Below are 17,384 nucleotides of genomic sequence, written 5' to 3'. Positions count from 1 at the left end.
TTGATTGCTTTTTTTGAAATTTTTTTCTTATGAGAACTCAATACATTTTTTGGGTATGATATGATTGCCATCATGATGTTATTATCAAGTAGAGAAAAAAATCATAGGTTGAATCTTATGTGGACGTTAATTCTTTTTGAGTATGGCAAACAAGAAAACTTAACTTTCGTGTCACAATCATACTCTCATTTTGTGAACAAGCAGGCAAGCATCTTGTTTTCAAAGTCAAGAGCAATGTAAATGTTGACAAAAGTACTGGTGGGAAGGATTTTGTTGTTATCCGGCAGCACTGGTTGCTGAACCCCTTCTAAAGGTCACTTTCAACATTAAAATAACCTTTGTTAACTTCCCAGGCAACATTTCTTCAATCAGCACTGCAGTAATTGACATGCACGCAGCAGCTTCAGCCTCTGAATTGCATGACAGACTTTAGTTCTCAGTCTCGGTGGTCAGTACAGAGGATAAAACCTATTCTGCATTAGTATGTAGGCAAGTTCCTGCATAAACAACCCAGAGAATAACCTCAAGCGGATCACTTTATTCTCGCACGTTAATTTGTCATTTGTTGTCTGCCATTCAGCTGTAATTTGTGGTTAAGCTTTTTGAAACAGACTGAGGATCTTCATCCACTCAGATTTGATTAACAGAACTCTTACACCCACCACACATGAGTCACACAGCAGAAAACACATCAGTCATACTTAAAAAAAAAAAAACACTCCGATTGACAAGCACTGTTGGTCAGTGTCACCCCAGTGACACACAAGTGTGCGTAGTCACTGTGTGTGTCAGACCCTTGTCAAGTCCAACACAAGTCTGAAAGGGTGAACAATCCATTACATCTGAAAGCTGATGAAGAGAACATTTGTCTGCATGAGGTTTGTACATTCGGAGGTAACAAAGTAGCTGTTTTATGGAAGAGTTTTCATACATCCTGGCAACAAGGGCATGTGTGTTTGAGAGATTAATACATTAGAAAGTGATTTGGAAAAAGCAACTAAATTTAGACGACACTACATGAGCTGTAACCCTAAATGACAGCCCCACACTCCTTAGAGCCAGTGGAAATCCTCTGTTTCCAGCATGTTTTCACCAGACCTTGCTACACGAGTAGGAAACGTGACCAAGAGGGGTTGGAAAGAGGAAGGGCCATGACGTGAGTCACAGCCTCCTTCCAAAAACAAAAAACCCTCACAGCCACTCACATTAAACATGCCACCGGTGGAAAGAGAAACGAGCACGACTTTTCAAGTCATTCCTCGGCTTTGAAATCAAATGTTTTTTTCAGACTTTGCAGAGTAAAATGAATAAAAAAATCGAATCACCTCCCTAATCCACTTTGTAATGAAATCAGGGGGTGAGAAAGAGAAGGTTGCAATCCTAACACCACTTTTATCAATACTGAAACTCCTTGGAAAGAATGCCTTAGAGGCTGCGATAAAATAGTGTAACTTGCAGTCAACCTGCACATGATCTGATGAGCATTATTAGCTTTGCATAATCTGCTAGACAAGGGTTCTTAATTTTTGTATATGTGTATTTTTGTAGTGGAGGGGTATTTGTAAAATGATTTCCAGAAACCAAAAAATGATTGGCAGCTGTGTGCCTCCATGACCTTGACCTTTGTCCGTCAAAATATATCCCTCTGAGCACTGGAGATTTCCTCGAGGTGTTTCTGAGATATTGCAACAATCTGAACATGAAATTTCTGGCCAACGACTGTGGCTGTCATCAAGTTTGTAAACATATTAAAAAGGACTTCATTATTTCTGAAAATAAATGCAGTATAATAACTGCTATAATTCTAGCAGTTGAATTTTGGGGGTCCTGAGATGAAAAGTTTGAACCTCTCCATTAGTCTACAACCTCCTTGGAAGGCTGATCCTTCTGCAAAAGTTGTGTTGTGGTGTCACCAAAGACCATCCTCCGCTTGTGTAATAATAGCTGTTAAGTCACCATGTAGCTTCTCAAACTTGCTGTCTGGAGGGTTTTCAGAGGTCAGGTTGGACACAGTTGAAGTCACAGGGAAACTTTGGCTGCCATCAGCAGAAGAAATGTGGAGAAGTGGGTTCTGCTGTTTTCCATGCTCCAGCAGTCTGACATAAGCCTGTTTCCCCATTACTGTGCCTCCCTAGTTGTATAATGTTTTTTATGGCAGACAGGCTGGCTGCGACTGGAGTGCTGGAGACAAAGACTGACTGACTGAAAGGACAAGACAGGCGAAAGGGGAAAGTGAGGGAGGGAGAGGGCTGGAGGTGTTGAGCGGGGTTCCCCGGCTTCCCTCAGCCAAGGATTCCCTCACAGTCATCTGGGCCGTGTCAACCAGAGGCTTGCCCAGGCGCATTCCAGAATACTGACTTCACTTCTCTCCATGTCCCCACAGCACCTCCCCACCTCCTCCCTTCAGGCCCAGACAATGAATAAAAGAGCTTGTTTACATGCTGCAGAGGCAGCGTTGAGCAGAGGGGAGACACTTCCTGGAGACTGTTGCCAACAACAGCAGCGAACTGGTTTCTGTGTCCAAACAGTCAGGGGGAACTGGCAGTCGATCTATCTGCACTGCAAACCATCTGCCGATAAAGGAGCTCCTCTTTCCCTCCTCTGACTGAGTCCATTCACAAATTGCAGAACCACCAGTAAACATCACATCTGAGTGTGGTTAAGCAGTATTAACAAGTACATCTTCCTGCATAAACTACAAACATGAGGAAGTTTGCAGTCGTTGTCATGGCAATTTGGTTCATGGCAGCTCTATGAAAACCAGCCTTTCAGGTAATGCATCCATCAAAACTTACCAGGAGTTATGCAATCAGCCCACTCTGACTGCCGGCATCAAAACACACACACACACTTCTTCCAATCACTCTGGTCTGGCCTCCATTGGATGCTAATACAGTTAGCATCAGTAGCAGACAAACACACACACACATACATACATACTAATAAGCAGCTAGCTAGCTCAAGTGATATGAACAAAAGAGTGTTTACCTATAAAGTACTCACAAATAGGTGTCTTAAGCTAACAAATGTGTATTTTTTCACCCCTGCATCCCTTCTTTTTGATTCCAGAAAGCAGAAGGAGCCAGTTACGAATATTTAGCTTGAAGCTGATGGTGACTGACATTTAACAACAGCAAAACTGCTCAATGTTGGTGGATTACTAAGTATACAGCTGGATAAAATAAACTGCGAACCATACTGGTTGATGTGCTTCACTTTGTAAACTGTCATTTTTGGGCAGTTATGCTATTGTTCTGCTGTTTGTTTGTTTGTTGTTGTTGTTAGTGTTGCTATTATCTCCAAGCTAAAATATATGTGACTGGCTCATTCTACATAGTAGTTTGTAAAACCACTACAGGAGGGGGGAAAAAAAAGTCTCTGCAAACTCTCAACACCTGTTTGTGAGTACTTGATAGATAAAATACAATTTTTGGGCTAAGTATTGCTTTGAGGCTGTGCACAGAGGATAAGCAGACCCTGCTTCTGCTGCATCCAGAGAATGTAAAACAGACCTATAAATATAACACTGGTAACCCCTAATGACACAGTGTATTATAGCGCCTCATATCCGCTCACTCTGCTAATGTATTCTCCCACTGGAAAGGTCTGAATGCATTAACCATATCAAACGAGAAATTTTTAAATGCAGCACATTTTCCTGGCTGACCTTATTATCTCTGCTACACAGAGGGCAAAACAGGTAACTACACCAGAGACATCAGCAGTCAGCACATCCGTCATTTACATAAATGTCAACGGAGGACTTCCCCTCTCTGAGGAACTTGTATGTCAAGTGGGCCAATGTCAGTAGCTATGTTTAGGTACCCACATCTCCCCCCCCCCCCCCCCCCCCACCCTTAGCATCAGAATGGGAGCAGAGTGGACGATGTCGTCCCAAGTCACTAATCACTTCTCTGCAGTATAATGAAAGGAGGACATGGAGTCAAGATGAGCAGCAGCTCATTACGGATCCCAAAGCAGACTGCACAGCTGCACTTCAACAGTATCAGAACTTTGAACGATGTTTCATTTCAAGAAAAATAATAATGGCTGATGATCATTGTTTAATCTTAGAACCATCATTACTTCCTCTATCAAGGAGGCTGTGAAGCAGATTTCCATCAAACTTGGGGGAGTGGTGGGCCAAAGAAGGACCCACAGAATTTTGGGGCAGATGTTTTAACATTGTGGGGGAAAATTTGTCCTTTTTTTTCCCCCTTTCTTTCAGTGGGTTGGGCTGAGGTCATCTTGAAAGAGGTGTATGGATGAAATCTGGGTTGTATCTAAAACTGTATTTGTAAGAACTATAACAACATTTTTCTTACAGCATTCAAATAATATTCCTTTAATTAAGTTAAAATAAAATAAATCGATAATGCAAGAATAGCACTGTCAAATTCAGCACAGGTTGAAAGTATTCTTACAGATCAACTAATATTCAGTGAACGTTCCAAACGTGGTTGCACATCCACAACCCAATTTTTAAACTGACATTAGTTTAGGCAAGTATAACACCATCATTCTCGCAAGAGGGAGAAAAAGGACACTGTTGAAGAAGAGTACGAGTATCTGTCATTTTCTGATAATCTCCCACACTCCGGCGACATATAGCAAATATCATCAACCTCCAAAGCTGCACTGAGATGAGCTCTTTTGTGTTGCTCATCCCTTAGAGACTGTCTTGTCAAAAGAAGAGAAGACATTTCAAAGTTGAGGTTTTATATTTTCTGGCCAATTAAGGCAGAACATGACTTGAGATTCAGCTCAACAGCTGCTACTTCTTCTTATTGGCTGGCCTGTCTCTGACATCATCAAGCTGTGATCAGGGGAGACTGGATTCTTCCTGGTGATGGTGCACATGCAGGGTAAAAAAACATTGCAGCTTCCCCCTCATATTCCTCCTGTGACAAATGCAGCTACACATCAGTAACCTACAACCCAAATATCGAATGCACTACCTGGTATGGATTTGCTCTTGGGGTAACATGATATTTTGATACTTTATCATGACATAAAACATGGTAATACTGTAAATCATCCCCCTTCCCTTGTGTAGAACATTTGAACTTTTCATAGTCTTTTGTTCAGATACGCCTGAAGACTCAGCACCTCACTACAAAACACACAGAGACCAATTTCAAAGATGGATCTGACATTAATATTATAGTTTTGTCCAACATTTTGAAGATATGGTGACAGTATTATTATCATGATTTATTTTGGCCACAATAAATAGTCCTGCTCTGCCCTAACTTGGCTGATATTTTCTGATAAGAAGTCCAAGCTCAGGAGGGATTTAGGAACATTCTCAGAGCATCTAGGAGCCATGAGAGGACAGAGTCCTTTACCTTAGTGAAGCGTTTTCACTTAATATAAACACATTTTTAAAAGGATGCAATTGGTTGAAAACCATGAAAACTAGAAATAAAATCACACTCTGTTATTAGTTTAGTTGGAGAAATGGATACGGTTGCTGATTATAAACTATACCCCTTTAATTAAGACATGGTGTTTGTCTTACAGTGGGCACATATCTGAAATACTTTGAAGGAGCCAACAAAATGAAAACACTGGCCCCTGCGCTGTTGCTTTTTCATGTAGCTGTCATGACCTAATCTTAAGCCTTTCCAAAGCCTGCATCTCAAATACCTTTATCAGGTTCTAGTTTTAAAATGAACACATAATGTTAAGAATTTTCTTTTCTAAAAGCAACCCCTTATGAATGACCACTGTTGATGTGGTGAGCTCTACTAGTGTGTTGCAGAGGAAGTGGAAAGAAAGGCCTGTCAAGAAGAGTGTGATATTCAGGAGGTGATTAGCACAGCATTTGATATCTCTGTGGGACTCAAAGCTTCCTTTTTAACGCTACAGTTGTAAGAAGACCCAGTAGCCAATCACATGAAATGACGGCTGAGAAAAAAAAAAGAAAAAAACGTCATCAATCCCCTGAACAGCAGACTGAAATATCTGTGTTAACACCCCACTATTTATAGGTTTTATTCTAGGTTTGGAAACCAGAGCGACACTTCCATCCAATAACACTGCTTGATCTTAGCCCAGAGGCAATGGACGCCATTCAAACTAAGTCTGAATGAACATGACACTGTAAAAGATGGGGTCACTTTCAAGACGTGGACTTACAACATGCCCGTGAAGGTCAATGCCGCTCCTTGATAATGACATTAAATGGTAAAGAGGAGCACAACCAACAATGAAGTGATGCTTTTGCTCTGAGCTCCATTGGTAATGAAAACACAGCAGTAAGCCACATAGTTGCTCTACACAAAAGCCTCCATTACATCAACATATAACTTTATTATAGTACTATATTTTATTAGGAGTCCACCATACATAAACCACCAGAAAAATACATACACTTTACTGCAAATACAATTTTCTACAACACAAAGCAGTTTTTAGGCACTACCTAGCTTTAGGATTGCGTTTTCTTTTGGATTCCAACACCTGGCTTTTCGAACTTGTTCCGACAACATGTTTAGCTGCAAACAGTTTCTCTCCCTCTCACTGAAGGCAGCCACATACAGTGGCATGTGCTCTGATTATACACAGCCCTAAAAACAAGCGCTGTTGAACAGGCTGGACCATGTTGCAGCACAGTGACTGGGCAGCAGTGGCATCAAGCTCAGTGACTCAACGTCGTTCACCATCAGGACATGATGGTGACTGACAAATGCAGGGGTGGATGGGAGGAAGGCAACACCAGAGACAAGCTAGAACATGATCAGGATGAAGGAAGCTCGGCAGGCCAACATGCAGCCCACTGGAGCGGATAAGTTACTCAACACCCTGCGGACTCCAAATGACTTCTCTACACCTTCAGTCTGCTTTCTCAGCTCACACCACTGTTAACACATTTCTACTGGAGGACGTTCAGAACATGTGACAGTTAGGCTGACAACCCCTGATGAAGGAGCAATATGTACTCGAGTGTGAAAGAGGAGGAGCAGGAAATGTCTGTTTCAAATGCAAGAGTGAGTATACGTACAGCCTTTGATGTGGAGTTGCAGAACAGGAAGAGACACAACACTGTGAGAGATTCCACTAGAGGAAGTTATCATTACTCATGGCAGAAAGCAGAGGGAGGAAAGAGCAGCAACATTACATCATTTAACCAGGATGCCATCCACCATTCATCAGGCATACGACGGATTGCATCAGGAACGTGTGAAGAAAAAAAAAAAAATCAGTTCAACGATGCTAATTCATCTTGTTGATAAACTAAAGGCAGGTAGGCTGGTCTTTGATAATGATGGCAGCTACTGCCTCATATACAGGCTGAAAAGCAGGAATATTGGATGTAGCGTTGACATTGTGTACACATCGTAACGTAGGTTGCTCAACCAGAATATGTCGCACAACTGTACTCCAACAACTCTAAAAGTAATTTAAAAAGAGAAATTGTCTCTCATTAATAATTCCTGTCCATTCACCTTTAAATTTAAACTTTCGCTCCGACAGCATTTTGGAACAGTGCAAAGCATAAAACAAAAAAATGTTAGGCAAGATGATGAATTGATTCACCTGCAGTAAAAAATCATCACTTGCTTGTCAGATCCTGTGCTCTCAACAGTAAATTAGCAAGCCTGCTGTGTGTGTGTGTGTGTGTGTGTGTGTGTGTGTGTGTGTGTGTGTGTGTGTGTGTGTGTGTGTGAAGTGTATGAGTCAGACTAAAGGGGCTGCGATTGGACCATAAATGAAAGGTGTGAGGAAAAGTTCAGCAGCCTCCTTTCTTTCTGCAGTGCAGAGAGCTTTGGAGCAAAGACAGTTCAGAGTAGAGGTGGGGGCTTCATGTTTAAAAATAAAGGAGGAGTTCTCTGATGCTGCTCAGCATGGCTCCTCTATTATAGGACATGAGGTGTCAAGACGAGAAGCCTCCTTGGCCGCGTGGCACTGAGAAGCTACATCTGAGGTTCTTACCCAGAACTATAGGACTCCCTAAAGAAATTCGCCTTATCATCTTGCACCAAAAAAAAGAGAATTGTTTTAAATTAAGCCATGTGTAAAGAAGTTCATGAACACATGCACTGCTTGCACCGCCCATCCCCCACCGCAAGTAAGTGAGCGCTGCTGGTTTCCTCATCTCAAAGTTACTGGGTTTTTTGTTAAATGAATGTCAAACTGTTAGCGTTTCTTCAAAATGGCAGTTGCTAAAAAGTAGTTAAACGAAGCTACAAACATCATCACAGCAAAAACAGAAGCACGGAGCTACTGAAGTCATTGGTCTGCGGTGGAGTTTTTTCATTGCATAATGCAAGCTTTGTACTTGTGAAGATCATCATGTGAGACGAGTCTTTAAAGTTTCATAAACTTTTGTCTGTCAGAGTTTATATTCAGCAATAATCCAAAATGGAATGTAAAAATCCCACTTACTTCTGGTTGAGGGAAGCCGTGGTCATGCTAATTTCTCTGATGGCCTACAAAAAAAACAACACCACCTAATTCCTGAAGCACTTTATAGTTCAGGTTTAGCTTCAGCTATATGTCAATTAAAGACAAATGAACAGGCAAGAGCATGTCATCAATGACAGGCCCATAAGCGGACCAAAACATTTCCATGACATCGAATGAGGAGACAAGGCTAGAGCTACAATGATTAGCTGGTTGATCTACAGAAAACTAAAAACCGATGAAAAAACTTTCAGGACTTTTTTGACATAAAACCAGAGGTTTCAGCCTATGAGAAGTTATGATGGGTCGTTCACAATGGTGAACAGAATATCTTTGGGTTTTGGTCTGCCGGTCAAACAAAGTAAGGTCAACCTGATTCCCAGAACATTTAGAGCTGGCGATTAAGGACCACTTCTATCACAGATACAATTTAACGTATTTACTGCAAATTTCAAAATAAAGACACTTGAACGATGATGAAGCTGAAAAAAACGGCACTTGTTTTATCCATCACATTACCGGTTTGTCTTTAAACCAAAGTGCAGCCAAACATCAAGTTTCTATGCTGAAGGTGCTGCTAATGGTGTCCGTCTGACAACAGCTAGCCAGGGAGTGACATCTATAGGAAGGGTAAATTTGCTTTTGTTTTTAACGTAGATATGAAGTGCTGAAATACTGACAAAAAATATCAGGATATATTACTGTATTGGTTTTACTGCACAGCCCTGTTCAATTAAAAAGATACATTTTCCCTGTTGAAGAGACCGAACATGGACTAATCAATGATAAATACTGATTTATTCAAATAAAAGTTCTAGCTGCAGTATTAGTTTGTTGCAGGATGAGTTAATACACGCACATTTTCATGAGGGGACAGTTCAGTGTTTAAGCCCCATCTTGCCTCTCAGAAATCAGACTTCACAAGTGTCCTCCTTCGACACTTGAAACGGCATCCTGACAGTGAAATGACTGCATATCGTGTCAGCTTCCACACAAAGATGAACTGTGGGACTCCAGCACAGTGGAGATCTTGTTAGTAGAGGTGTTGATTTAGTCTTAGGGTGCTGCTGATAATGAGATTCTGCGTTCCTCCGAGCAGGCATGTCAGTAGGAGTGAGGTAATCGCGCCATCAGTGAAAAGCTTTGAACGGACAGAACAAAACACCAAGGATCAGATGGAGTCCTTGCAGTCGACCGCAAAGTCTGTGGTGTCTGAGCAGAGGGAGACCAGCCGTGCATCACTCTGCAATGGTACTTACTGACAAACCTGAGAGGATTTAGGGTGGATTTTTTTTTACCCCCTTTATGTCTTGTGCAGCTTGAGTGGATATCCCCATACAGTCAGCCCATAAGAGGGAAAAAGGCATCCCCCCTCCCCTCAGCATTTATCTATATACACTCATGCAGGCAGGAAGTTCACAGCTCAAAGCGAAAGATGTTATCTATGGCAAGATGTTGCTTTTTCCATGAAGTCATCACAAGCCCCCGGGTAGAGTGGCGGCTCTGCAACAAAAGGGCTAGTGTTGGACTTGCACAATATGCTGCCATGCTGGCACAGCTTGGCCACACATGCAAATGACAGGCCAGGAAGGGGAAGGTGTGGTGATGTCAGGTCCCCCAAGGCTGCTTGACATGAAAATAATCATCAAACACCAGCAGACTAAGAGGAGAGCCACTTGATAAGAGCGGATACTAGCAAGGCTTTGCTCGCCTTCTGAATCAATTAACACGTCTTGCGAAGACAAATAAAAACTCACAAAACTCTAGTGAAAGGCTGAATGCCTGAATGATTATCACACAAAAGCAGAAGTTGTGATATTCAGATCTTTTTCGTCTCGCGTCATAATCTCACATCCCTGTTATCTTGTAATGTGAACAGGAAAGTAAACTGTTGAAAGTGAAAACAGGTTGATCCAGATTTTCTTACATTATAAAGACCATCTTCTTCTATTCCAGCAGTCTGAGGAGGCTACCCTACACTTCCTGATCCCTGCTGAATGTCAGCTTTAACACACACACACACACACACACACACACACACACACACACACACACACACACACACACACACACAGGCTGCATATTGAATAAGAATAATTGAACTAGACGATGCCACTTGACCTGAACGTGACATGAGGCGATCACGACTCATTATGAATGAATTCTGGAGATCAGATCCTCAGTTCGCTGCAACTTGGAGCAGAGATGCGCGATCTGTCCGTCAGTAAGAGTGTGTGCCGGAGGGGGATACATGTTTGCAGCAGAAATATACCGGCAATAGTAGGATTCCTTGGCTAAGGGACGGGCATGTTGAAATGCGCAGCAGCAGCAGCAGATATCAACAAAATAAACCGCAGTACTACTCACCGTTCGCTCCATATTTCTCTAAATGGACCTTCACTTGCTCCTGAGTCAGCCCGGTGTTTTCATTCACACTGAAGTTGTCTAAAACTTCAGCCGCCGTTTTAGTGTGCGCATTTTCCATCTTGGGGGAGTAAATTAGGCTAGGATGATCATGTAGTTGAGTGAGGCAGTCGGTGGAGGATGAAAGAGAGGTAAATGTCCACCGATGGACGTTCAGACGGCTGCGCGGTCACCTGCCCCCCTGACTGGAAGAAATCCTCCGGATCCGCGGTACACACAAGCTGCCGTAGCTCAGAGGGTCGTCTGCTGCTGCTCTTACCACTTCATCTCGGTCTGAAGGTGTGCAGAGTGAGTGTGTGCGTGTGCTCAGGGGTGCGCCGCCTCTTCTTCTTTGAGCACTCCCTCCTGCGCTCCCATTGGCTGCGCTTACCTGAGCGCATGGTTCAGCTGCCTCCTGCGACGTCTTCACAAACCCTCTCATCCCTGAATAAAACCGCATGAAAGCGGTAAATTCCGAGGATTTACAATCTCTTATCATATGTCAATCTTTTGATCGTGTTTGTGCTTAATTGCTTGTACATGAGCGCCCCTTGAGCTGAACCACACAAGCGCCTTCGTCGAAGACACGGTTCTGGCATTGGCTGTCAAATCCTCCTCAACCAGACCACTAATCCAAAGAGAGAAAGTGATTCTTCCTCACAAAAGTGCATTTTGTCTTTCATATACGATATGTAACAAAAGCTACAGCAACAATACAACAAAACTGTCCAAACACATCCTTTCACTGACTCTCCTATGCCTGATTCAGCGTTATCCACATCCTCTGCAACTGTATGCTCAGTAATCCACAAACACTTGGATTTGAACAAACTAACATTTCAGTCTGCGCTGTGGTCACTAAGCACCCAACTAAAAGTGCTATAGTTGGGTTTTTTCTTTAACAAATCAACGAGTCTGTGGATTACAGAGTATATCGCTAAATAAAGAAGATGCAGTTTTTACAAATGATAATCTTGAGACTTTGTAAACTGACATTTTTGGTTAGTTTTAAAGTTGTTGCTGTAGCTCTTGTTAGCCACTAGCCACTAAATTAGCTTCTAGTGAAATGTACATGACCGGCTCTTTGCGCTTTTTGGGGGCTCAAAGAAGTGATGACACCTAATTTTAAAAAGTTTAATAAATTAGGAAAAGTATTACTGTAAGATTTTTAAAAAAAAAAACCACACAACTTTATTGTCTACCACGTAGTGACAGAAAATGTAGTTTGGATTCATAGCCTAAAGAAATACACACAAAATGAAAAGACATAAAATCCCTTATGACTCAATCAGTTCGAAACCAAATAAGTGATGCATGCAAAACTGCCATCAAAATGTTGTGAAAATATATGTAATCTGATTTTACAGATATTGCAGTAGGAATAAAAGAATTCTATGGTATATGTACACCGTCTTGCAGCCCTGGGGGAATATAATTTAGTTCTACTCATTGATGAGTATACTGCAAGCCATTCAAAGCTTAAAAAGATAGTCTATGTAATGAATTACCCATTAAAATGCTGAAACGTTCCAACGTCTTGAGCTCAAAAGAGAGAACTGAACTAATAAGAAGTCTAGTTTGTTAGTTTCGGAGGAAAGAGTTTGTGAATCCTAACATAGTCAGTAAACATGTACATGGCTTGTGCAATGTTTAATTTACTTATCCAACCAAAGTGTGTCTAAATATTTACTAAAGCAAAAACATGAGGAGTGATCCTATTGCTTTCTTGTATCAAATACATTGTGTATCTACTGAGAGAAGAAAGCAATACTTGCACACGGTGACAAATACAGCACAGACTTGTAGCCAGTTTTAACAGTTATGATGAGTATTAATAAAGTTAATTGAGACGTGAAATTAGAGCAGTAAGATATTCTTTAAGTTTTTCCCTCTAAATATATCTGCTTAGCATGAGGATTATACATTGTTTTCCACACACAAAAAACAACTTCAAGTCTGCAGAGTGAAGGTCAGACACACATAATTTGAGTGGAAGGGACTTAACATTTGGCCCACATACAGAACAGATATATAAACACTAACAATATAGAAGTGCACTTGGGAAGCACTTGCCTCCTCATGTAATTTCCAGAGAAATCACTAAAAACGAGCATATCAAGAGGTTCTGTGTGATCCATCTATGTGCTACGCTATGTCCTCTTACACAGGACAGTTCTCATTCAAGACATGAACATGACACAGTATTCAGCTTCTTCAACTCTGATATTTCGCTCTTTTACTGCAGCTGGATTTTTCTGTGAGCTGAAAATTCTGGTTTCATGTAACGTCAGCATCCATGGGGCAGATGGAGCTTACTTTTGTCATTTGGCAGGTTGTGCCAAAATGCAGCCTGTTTTCTCCATATAAGGGTGCGTTTCCACTGGCTCAGTTCGGCTCGGGTCAAGTGGGGTCGGGTTGGTACAGGTGCGTTTCCACTAGCACTGAGTACCATGTCAGCGTGGGTGGACTCACCGGCCGAGAGGTATAATTTGTGTGTGACACAACAACAATGGATGTCATGGAGGCAGCGTTATGCCTGTAGCTCGGTCAGTGGTTTTGCTTAAACTAAAAGTGAGGGACAACAGACAGGCAAGGCTTCAAGCAGTGAAACGGAACACCCAAGAAAAGAATAAAAGACTTTACTAAGTGTTCGACCAGTGTTCGTCGAGGCTCAGATGATACGAAGTACACGACGTAAGCAGGTAAGTTACCCAATCAGCGCCCGCTATGTGTTTACATTACATTTTAGTCTCCACTTGGCTTGCTTGAAACCCCAGCAGAGCAGGGACCAAACTTGGAACGGTTACTACCGTGTTTGGGCCCGTGGAAACGGGCCCAAACTGACCCCACCCCACCCAACCTGAGCTGAAGTGAGCCAGTGGAAAAGCGCCCTAAACCTTCAAAGAGGTCATGAATACAAGTGTGGAAAACAACCTATAATCATCAGTAAATGACTGATGCCATCTAGTGGCCATGGTAATTATGGCCACAGAAAGAGTATGGCATGACAATGGTAACAGGGAATGGAAATCTGTATACAGAGGTAGAGGGAGCAGTTAGTTACTGTTTTGCAGTGCCAATTTGAACTCGAACCATGATATTTTCCTAATGCAAGTGTTTTCGTTCCTAAAACTAATTGGACTTTGTTAAATTTTTCAAGAAATTTGGAAGTTTGAAGTTTTTTGCACAGTTAAGCTGAGAGACAGACAAATGACACTGACAGGATGGCAGAGGTAATGTGGTTTGACAATAGATTTATTACATTTATTTACAGGACTTCAGCAAACACTGGTAACAGAATAACTGCTCAAATGTGCAAACACAATACAACATGATGCTGCTGATTGCCTCTGAGTTTGTCACTGGCCGAGCAACCAGACATTTAGCAGCTAAACAGAACATCACAAACTGACAGCTTTACTTGCCGTCCTTCTTAGACTGTTCTCTCAGGGAGACTTGGTGAGAACACTTGTCTCAAGCCCATTCTCGACTGTCCCCATTTTGAGAAACAGCCTCTGTGGACTCAGGACCAAGGTTGAATACAGCTGCCTCAGAGGATGTTAGTCTAGATAGAGGAGAGTTGATTTTAAATCAAAATGAAATAAAACATAACGTACATTCCCCAACCTATCTATGCAATGTAGCCCAAGTAATAACTTTGGACTGTTGAAATTACAGAAACATTTACATTAAACAGCTATTATATAACATAAGTGAATGAATTTTTTTTTATTTCCTGCAAATACCAAGTCGCTATTCACTGGAAAGTTGTGACATCATAATGTCACATTGGTCCTATTGTGTCCTTCTCTGTCTGTTGTTGTGATCAGGACTTTGTACATTATTTTGAAAACTGAGCGGATTCACTATGACACAGACTTCCTGTCTGGGCTGATATGCTCTGTGCTAATTTCCGTGCCATCCGTCAAAAATAGGTTCTCCGTGTATTCCCTCATGAAGTGGCATGCCGAGACACTTGTGGGACCCACATGACACAGTGGCACTTCTGGTCTAAAATAAACCATTGATTAGCCACTTTGATGCAGCCCACCACAGCCACTGTGATGAACACGAGTGGCGGGCTGGAAGAGAAAGCCATGTCAAAAGTCATCAAATACACTTTTCACTCAAGGGAACTTTGCTTGCAAGGGTATCTTTTTGCTTGTGTGGCTCTAAGAATGATGGACAATAAACACCTTCCCCCAAAAGTTAGTGTTCCTTTAATAAGGGATAATAGGTCAATTATGGATCCTGCTCTTTGTTGATCTGGTTCTTGTCTTTAATAGTGATGTTATTACCCGCGGAGAGGCAACAGCTCATTGTCCTTGAGACCCAAACATTTATAAGACTGAATAAACTGACCCCTTGACCTTTCATTTCAACAGGGGTGACATCTACCCTAGTTTTACTAAAATCAAGCATTAATTCCTTGGGTTCACCAAAATTTAAAAGCAAGTCATTTTTATCACACAAACTGATAACGCTCTCCATCTCACTGCTATAGACCAGGTCATCCAGGGTTATCTGAAGATTTTGCGTAGACAGTTTGTAGAATCCCTTAAGTAGCACCACCCTCATTCATAACCATATAACCTATAAGCCCTTGTTGAGCTCACCTCGTTTTATGTAAAAGCAGAGCTGCAAATTCATTTGTTGACTGGAGCAGAAACTAAACACAAGTAAGGAAAACAGTGCTCCACATTTCTCTTCCATCACTTTATCCTCAATGTGAGGTCACTGCAGCACAATCTCCCCACAGTATGCAGTCACTGAAATGGGTCTTCTCTTAGAGATCACACGAACTGGACTGGGACCTTTTTGGGCACAAAAGAACAAGGTGCTCCAATTCTGTCCTCGTTCACAGCTGGCCTCCTCTCTCACATAGAAAATAGTGTATTTATACCTGAAACTTACGTAATTTCCAGAGTAGCTGTCTAGAGGGTGGTAGGTGGCTACATGATTTACTTGGATATGAAGTGCCTACAAACTCACTTGCTTTGTGAGCAAGTTTCATGTCTTTGCCTCTGCGTCAATATTCAGACCCAACGATTTCTATTTTAAAATCAGCATTACAATAGAGCTTTCCACACATTCCCACAATCACAGGACCCTGCCCACCCACAAGCACAGTCACAGAGATTGTCATTAGTCATCATTAACGTAATTTTTCCTTGTGCCTGTTTTTGAGAACCTTTGCATCATCCCTCATAGTGATATCAATTTCGAGAGAACCCCTCCACTGCCAAAGCTTTTATGAAAAGGACACCCCCCCCCCCCCCAGCTCGCTCCCTCTTTCCTTCAGTGGCACACACACTGGGAGACTGTACTAGGCTTCACACTAGTCACTCAACATTTTCCACACAGCACTGTCAGACCTCCAATAGCATTTGCCTTCCCTTTTCACATGCAGCTTTCATTTGCATAAGGGAAATGAGCCGCGGCTACCCAAGCATGAAAAATTGTCCATTCCACATTGCCCTTGATGTACCACAAATGCTGCATCCTAAAAGAGGCATGTTTTTCTCTGTCCAGAGGAGTTCAGGTTTTTCTGTTTGATATGAAAGAGAGGTTATTTGACTCAGCTTCCCTTGATAATTTTTTTTTTTTGTCCCCATAGAGCCTCAGTTCATTGGACATCTCCCTGCTGCCACTGCCACCAAGCTACATGTCAGGGACAAACAGCTGCTGCTTCCATTGACTTTCAGTCAATGAGATGTGATGTGATTCAACCATAGTCTCAAGCATCTATACATGACAAGCATCCCAAGTGCAAAAGTCCACCCCATCCAGCTGCCCTGCCCCTCCATTGGAACCACCGCCCCCCCCTCCCCCATTTCCCCTTTTCGCTTGGTCTGCCTACTCTGGGCCTCTGTACGTCTTTGAGAAAGTCATGATTCCACTGTCTGGAACAGCAGAAGGCCGTGCAGCCTGTCAGCCACAGCACAAGAGGAGAGATGATTTATGTCCGGGGAAGAGTCTGCTGTCACACTGTCATAATACTAGACAGGATATTTAAGGTGGTATACAGGCAACATATATCTATAGTGAAAAGGTAAAAGGCTTTTTTTTAACACATTCAAAAGACTCAAAAATACACTGCAATTTTTTAAACAAATACTGTTTAATTAGCCTATAAATTAGCATCAAGACAGATAAACCATTATGAGTAATAATAATAATAACAATAATGATAGTAATATGGTAAGAGCAATGCGATAGACAACAGAAGGGGTCTCTTGGATTAAGAGGCAAATGCTACAGTGATAAGGTGCCTATTTGGCCGTGACAAAGTGGTAGGGTAGAAGGATGAGGAAGAGGGGGTTAAGGGCTGGGCCTTGGGGAACACCATGAGTAACAAAGACATAAGTAGATTCTCAACAAATGGTGGAGATGAATAGCTGCCTCTCTGAGAGGTAGGAGGCATATACAGTACTATGCCTACCTTGAATTTGGACATCCAAATAGAAGTTTGGTGGACCTTCTGGTGGAAGAGACTGAAAACCTCTTGGATAGTCATCCCATGATTTATCGGATATGTTCCACCATTTTCCTATCTGCATTAAATTGCATTA

The 17,384-nt window shown here is 42.0% G+C and overlaps 1 protein-coding gene across 1 annotated transcript in view; it reads right to left on the bottom strand.

Annotated features, from left to right (window-relative positions):
- The window catches only part of atp2a3 (ATPase sarcoplasmic/endoplasmic reticulum Ca2+ transporting 3), a 43,022-nt gene extending 31,900 nt beyond the window's left edge, over positions 1-11,122 (bottom strand). Inside the window, exon 1 of the mRNA XM_086225600.1 lies at positions 10,777-11,122. Within this exon, the coding sequence (XP_086081726.1) occupies positions 10,777-10,894 (118 nt within the window). The 5' untranslated portion in view covers positions 10,895-11,122. The remainder of the gene's footprint in view (positions 1-10,776) is intronic.
- Between the last annotated feature and the right edge of the window lie 6,262 nt (positions 11,123-17,384).

Source organism: Aulostomus chinensis, chromosome 15 (assembly GCF_037954235.1).
Source record: "Aulostomus chinensis isolate RoL2024-O1b breed Wild chromosome 15, RoL_Achi_v1.0, whole genome shotgun sequence".
NCBI classification, from domain to species: domain Eukaryota; kingdom Metazoa; phylum Chordata; class Actinopteri; order Syngnathiformes; family Aulostomidae; genus Aulostomus; species Aulostomus chinensis.
This window is presented reverse-complemented; position numbering and strand designations above follow the sequence as displayed.